This window comes from Mesitornis unicolor, unplaced genomic scaffold (assembly GCF_000695765.1).
Source record: "Mesitornis unicolor isolate BGI_N332 unplaced genomic scaffold, ASM69576v1 scaffold46646, whole genome shotgun sequence".
Lineage (NCBI taxonomy): Eukaryota > Metazoa > Chordata > Aves > Mesitornithiformes > Mesitornithidae > Mesitornis > Mesitornis unicolor.
In genome coordinates this window covers 1-6,069 of record NW_010192525.1, presented here as the reverse complement: position 1 = coordinate 6,069, position 6,069 = coordinate 1, and the positions used below count along the sequence as shown (strand labels likewise).

Genomic DNA, 6,069 nt, shown 5'->3' with positions numbered 1-6,069 from the left:
GGGAGGACTGGGCATAGTGTGCTCTTCCCGCTGGCTGCGGGGCTGGCATCCATCCCTGGGGCTGCCGGGCGTGCAGCTGGCCCATGTTGGGGCTGCAGAGCGGCTGCAGCGGGAATACGACGCAGTGGTGATCGGGGCAGGTAACAGGGCGAGGGAGCTGGTGCCGGGCTGTGGGGAGGTGGTGGGGACCCCTAGCTGCCCACTCTCAGGGCAGGCAGGGGGTAATGGCCAGGTGGGGATCACAGTGAGGCTGAGCAGTTTGCAGACCACCAAAATGCTGTTTGTGTGAAGAAGTATGCAGAGGTCTGGCACAGCTGGGCACACATTGCAGAGCACAGCTGGGGCATCTGCCTTGAGCATCTCTTGTCTCCCTCCCCTGCACTGTTAGCGCTGTAGTCCCCTGTCCTCTATATACCCATGTCAAGAAACCCCATAATTGAGGTGGTTGTAGCAGCCCCAGGTGTGGCAGGGTGCCTGGTGCCATGGGAGCACCTTAGCGCCACACTCGACTCACTTTCCTCTCTCCTTTCAGGGCACAACGGGCTGGTGGCAGTGAGTACTGAGAGCAGGGTGCTGTCTCTCCTCCATACCCAGGGGACAGTGGGCAACTGGGGAGGGTCTGTGCAGTGGGTGTAGGAGGGTGATGATGGCAGTGCCCATGTGGTTGGGGGCTCCTGCAGGACTGTAGGGAGCAGGGCGTTCCCGGGTGGGGGGCCACCATGTGTAAGAAGGTGCTTGGGGTGACGAGGATATGTCCCACCTGGAGGGACAGGCAGCATGATGGCAGGTTCCCCACAGGCTGCCTACCTGCAGCAGGCAGGGGTGCGCACAGCTGTGCTGGAGAAACGCCATGTGCTGGGTGGAGCAGCCGTCACGGAGGAAATCATTCCAGGTACACCTGCATGCCCTGTGTCCCCTTGCCCCTGGGTGTGGGCACGCCCCCACCACCCTGCATCTTCCAGGCTTCAAGTTCTCCCGGGCATCCTACCTGCTCAGCCTGCTGCGGCCACAGATCTACACTGAGCTAGAGCTGCAGGTACTGCCATCCGTCCCTCGCTGGGCTGCTGGGATCTCCTGGCATGCTGGCAAGGTGATCCTGCTGCCAAGCCGTCTCCGCAGGGTGGATTCTGTCATCCATGTCTTGCAGCAGCATGGCCTGAAGGTGCTCCCGCGGGACCCCTACTCCTTCACCCCGCTGCTGGAGGACAGGAGCCTCCCACGCTCCCTCCTGCTGGGGCACAACATGGCCCAGACTCAGCAGCAGATTGCTCAGTTCTCCCAAAAGGATGCCCAGGTACCATGGGGTCACGTGCCCAGCACAGTAAAGCTTCCAAGGAGCTGCCCTGCCCAGCAGAGCAGCAGGGACGCTCCTAGGTGGAGTATCCATTACACCCACCATGGCACAGTCCCTGTTGGCCCCCTTGTGTCCCCTTTCAGGCTTATCCTGAGTACGAGGCATTCATGGGGCGCTTGGTGTCAGCCCTCGACCTGCTGCTGGATGCCTCCCCAGTGGATACAGCTGCCCTGGGGCAGGGGTCCCTACTCCAGCGACTCAGGGCCCTGCGAGACCTCCGACCCCTGCTGCAAGCAGGTATGATCAGGATGCTGGACCTCAATGACAAGGAATGCTTGCCTGCACCTGGGGTGTGCAATGCAGAGCTGCTCCTTCCCAGGGCATGGGCTCCTCAGGAGCCCCAGCTGGGCTGGCAGGCTCTCACAGGTTTGCCCACCTTGGTGCTGCCACCTGGCCCCCAAACTCATCCAAACATGGGCAGCTGGCCCAGGCACAGCCATGCAGGTCTCACACCACCTTTCCACCCGCAGGGCTGATGCTGGGGCAGAAGCTGCCCCGCTATTATGAGGTGCTCACAGCCCCCATCTCCAAGGTGAGTGCTGGCAGCAGTGTTATGGAGCCCCCAGCTGCCTACCTGTCTGCCTGCGAGTGTCCCATGGCAGCCCCCCACCCTGAGACTGGCACTCTCCTTTTCTCCCGGGCCAGGTCCTGGATCAGTGGTTTGAGTCAGAGCCCTTGAAGGCAACTTTGGCTACTGACGCCGTGATTGGAGCCATGGCCAGTCCCCACACCCCTGGCAGTGGGTGAGGGTCCCTTCCCAGGCAGCACATGGATGCACTGTCCCCCTGTGCTGGCAGGTTCTCAGCTCTGCTGTGCCTCAGCACCCTGTGCCCTGCTTTGCTGCCTCTCTCTGCTGCTGCCCATTCACCCTTGCCAGGGTAGCTCAGGGATTGGGCTGGTCAAGGTGCTGCCCCCCATCCCTGCCTTATGGCTCTCCTGAGTGGTCTCTACCTGCTCCTGTGCTGTTTGGACACCTCTGGCCCCAGGTCAGGTCAAGTCCTGGCCAGTGGGTGCTCCATGTAACTGTGTTGGCATCCTATGAGCTGGCACAGTCCCATCTATGGGGACCATGGCATCATTCTTACTATGCCCATGCAGGGTCAGACCCATCCCCTTGGCTGGCAGCTAACCTGGGGTCCTGCAACCGTAGGTATGTGCTGTTGCACCATGTGATGGGCCAGCTGGAGGGACAGCGGGGGGCCTGGGGCTATGTGGCTGGCGGGATGGGGGCCCTGTCCCAAGCCATCGCCTGTGCAGCAGCTGCCCAGGGAGCCCACATCTTGGCCAAGAAGGTATGGGATGTCTGGGTGCAGGGAGCTGCCTGACCAGCCTGCAGCACCAGGGATGCTCTTGGTGAGGTCCTGTGCTCTCCATCTGCCCAGGCGGTGAGCCACGTGCTGCTGGGCAAGGACGGGCGGGCACAGGGCGTCGCGCTGCAGGATGGGACAGAGGTGAGGAGCAAGCTGGTGCTGTCCAACGCCTCTCCCCAAATCACCTTCCTGGAGCTCACACCCAAGGTACTGAGTGCACAGGGCTGGTGGTGGATTGGTGTGGTGGTGTTCCCTGGCCTAGCTGCCCCCCTCATTGCTGGACTCTGCTCTGGCCTTTCACAACCTAGGAGCAGCTGCCAAAGGATTTTGTCCAGCGGATCAAGCAGGTTGACACACGCTCCCCTGTCACCAAGATCAACGGTAGGTACTGGCAGGGTCACTGCTGTCCTTGCTGGAGGGACAGTTGACACCAGGCTGCACCAGCTCAGCAAAACCCTGCACTCTGCTTCCTCTGTCCCCCATCCTGTGCCCAGTGGCTGTGGATCGGCTGCCCAACTTCCTCGCTGCCCCCAATGCCCACGGTGGCCAGCCCCTGCCCCACCACCAGTGCTCCATCCATCTCAACTGTGAGGACACCCATCTCCTGCATCAGGCCTTCACTGAAGCCACCCATGGGCACCCCTCCAGCAGGTAGGAGCCTGCACCGGCACCCCTCAGTACCCTGGGGAAGGGGCAGGACAGCCATGGCAGGTGGTGCTGGGGAAAGAGGCTTGAGGTGGCTGTGTCCCCATCTGCCTGCCTGACTGGTGTCCTGCTCTCTCAGGCCCATGATCGAGCTCTGCATCCCCTCGGTGCTGGACCCAGGGCTGGCTCCAAAGGGCTGCCACGTCGTGTCTCTCTTCACCCAGTACACCCCCTTCGTGCTGGCAGGTGGGCGGCCCTGGGATGAGCAGGCCAGAAATGCATATGCAGACACAGGTTCGTAATGCATACATGAACATGGGTACATAATGCATAGGCAGACCCAGGCTGGTCCCTGCCCGAGGGCACAGTTGCCCTAATGCTGCTCGGGGGCAGCCACCATGTCCCCTCAAACTGCTCACCAGTCCCTTCATCCCTCTGTAGTGTTTGACTGCATCGAAGCCTATGCCCCGGGGTTCAAGGCATCTGTCATCGGCAGGGACATCCTGACGCCACCAGACCTGGAAAGGATCTTTGGGCTGCCGGGTGGGGTGGGTACTACATAGGCACAGCTCAGAGCATCACTCTGATGCCAGTGCTGGTGGGCACACAGCCCTGGGCCAGGCACAGCCAGCTCACACAGGGCTCTGCTGGCAGAATATCTTCCATGCCGGGATGTCTCTGGACCAGCTGTACTTTGCCCGGCCGGCACCATCCTACTCAGGCTACCGGTCCCCAGTTCCTGGCTTGTACATGTGTGGAAGTGGAGCCCACCCTGGTGAGTAGGGCTGGGAGCTGGGACCCTCCTGGGGGGCTGCAGAAGGAGGGCAGGGGCGCATGGAAGAGGTGCAAGGGCAGCACAGGGAGGCAGGGGTGTCTGCTCCCCTCTGCCCTCATACCAGCAGGGACATGGGATGGTTCCACTGGTGCAGCCGTGGGCCCTGTCTCTGCTCTGTTGCAGGAGGAGGAGTGATGGGAGCAGCAGGACGCAATGCCGCCCAGGTGGCCCTGGAGGACTTTAGGCGCCTGTGGTGACAGTGATGACACCAACCTCAACCTATGCAGGGTTGTGGGTACAGCAAGTCATGTTGACCCCACACAGAGCCCTGTCTGTCCCCAACTTGTTTCCCAGGCACTACAGGACAGCAGCATCCCCTGAGAGCTGGGAGCTGCAAACTGGCAGGGTTCCTTGTGCTCCCAGCTGCCACTGTCACCATTAACAAGTGACTGCTCCCAGCTCACCACAGCCCAGCCTTGCCGTGGTGGCTCCTGGGCCCCAGGTGGCCATGGGGAGCCTTGCTCAGCCCCTGCCTACACCCATGGAAATAGAACCTGGCCCAGGCTCTGTCCTGAGCGCTTTCGTGGTGGTTTTTCAGCTCTTTGTGCAGTTCCCAATGTGCTGACATGGGGGACTGCACTGTGCCATCTGCTCTGTGGCTGTCCATGCAACCCCAGGGGAGCTGCCAGAGGGGACAAGCATGTCCCAGAGCAGTGAATAGGGACAACCAGACCCTTGGCCCCTCCTCCACTCACTGATGGCCTGGACCATGCCAAGGTGCCCAGAACAAGCAGGGAACCAGGCGGCTACTTGAGCCCTGCTTTGCTACCTTGAGACCCCAAACTGTCCTCTATCCCCCCAGCCCTTAGTGGCTGTGTGTACAGCAGCCATGTGCCCAGCAGCTCAAGGACTGCAGGAGTCAGGACTTGCAGCTTCCCACCTGTGCCCTGCACACCCCCCAGTTCCTGCCTGCACAGATTCTGGCCCAGTCCCTCAATCCCCAGGACAGATGCTGGGTGCAGCCCAGAGGCTCTTGCTGGCCACCCCTCAGCCTGCAGCAGGCCCAGGGTGTGCTTCTCTCCCAGGCTGCTGCTGCTCGCTGCAGATTACAGAGGTCACATCCTCTCCCTGCCCTCTTCCTCCCCTGGACAATGCTCCCAATTCAGCCACCCACCTCGCCTCCTGCCAGGCCCTAAATACGGTGTAGCCAGGCTGAGCTGTTGCACCTGAGATGGTTGAATCAATATTGACTGGCCAAGAATAGTCCCGCAGCCCTCTGAGAATAGCCCCACATGCCTGCCCCACTGCCCACAGCTTCCCGTGCACGGGGCTACCCTGCTGCTGGCGGGGTAATTTTAGCTGCTGCCATTGCTGGCTGCCCAGGGAGGCAGGTGCTGGCATCCAAAGGCTGGGCTGGAGGGGGATGGCAGCACGAAGGGACACCCCCAGCTTGTCATGGTCACACTGAGCAGCAGAACACAGTGACTCCGCTGCTGTTGGTTGAGGCTGGCATGTCCCAGGTGTGGGAAAGCCCCCGTGATGCCTCCCCACTGCCCTCTTCTTCCTGCCCCGAGGGGCAGAGGCAGAGGTGAGACGGGGACCCAGCACCCTTCTGCCCTGCACCCCTGCCTTGTAGGGCTTAAGGGGTGCTCCTGGCCTCACACTTGAGTAATTGAGCTCTGAAACGTCGAGACACAAATGAGTCACAGACTCCATTGCTGGCCCCAGCCATGCCCTTCCCCAGTGATTTCCACGGCCCCCAGGCTGGGCCAGGGACCACCCACCCTTGGGAGAGGCCCCAGCGTGTGCCTCGAGCCCAGTCAGGGCACTGGACCAGGAGGAGGACGCCCTGCGAGGGGGTCCCGGGGCCGGGCACCCCTGCCCACTCGAGGGTGCTGGAGGCTCCCGCGGGACGTGGCAATGAGCTCACGGGCTATTCCCGGCCGTGTTGATCCTGGCTCCTCCCGGCAGGAACCAGCTGCTTC

General features: G+C 62.0%; 1 protein-coding gene across 1 annotated transcript; it reads left to right on the top strand.

Moving 5' to 3' along the window:
- Positions 1-5: 5 nt before the first annotated feature.
- Positions 6-4,341, top strand: PYROXD2 (pyridine nucleotide-disulphide oxidoreductase domain 2; the record flags this gene model as incomplete). The annotated part of the gene is made up of 16 exons (XM_010187119.1): positions 6-140; positions 533-552; positions 799-892; positions 963-1,036; positions 1,148-1,294; positions 1,438-1,591; positions 1,825-1,886; positions 2,000-2,097; positions 2,505-2,646; positions 2,737-2,871; positions 2,973-3,045; positions 3,159-3,315; positions 3,449-3,603; positions 3,751-3,857; positions 3,964-4,084; positions 4,268-4,341. Coding segments are annotated over 16 exons (1,748 nt in total), but the record flags the coding sequence as incomplete, so codon positions are not given.
- Between the last annotated feature and the right edge of the window lie 1,728 nt (positions 4,342-6,069).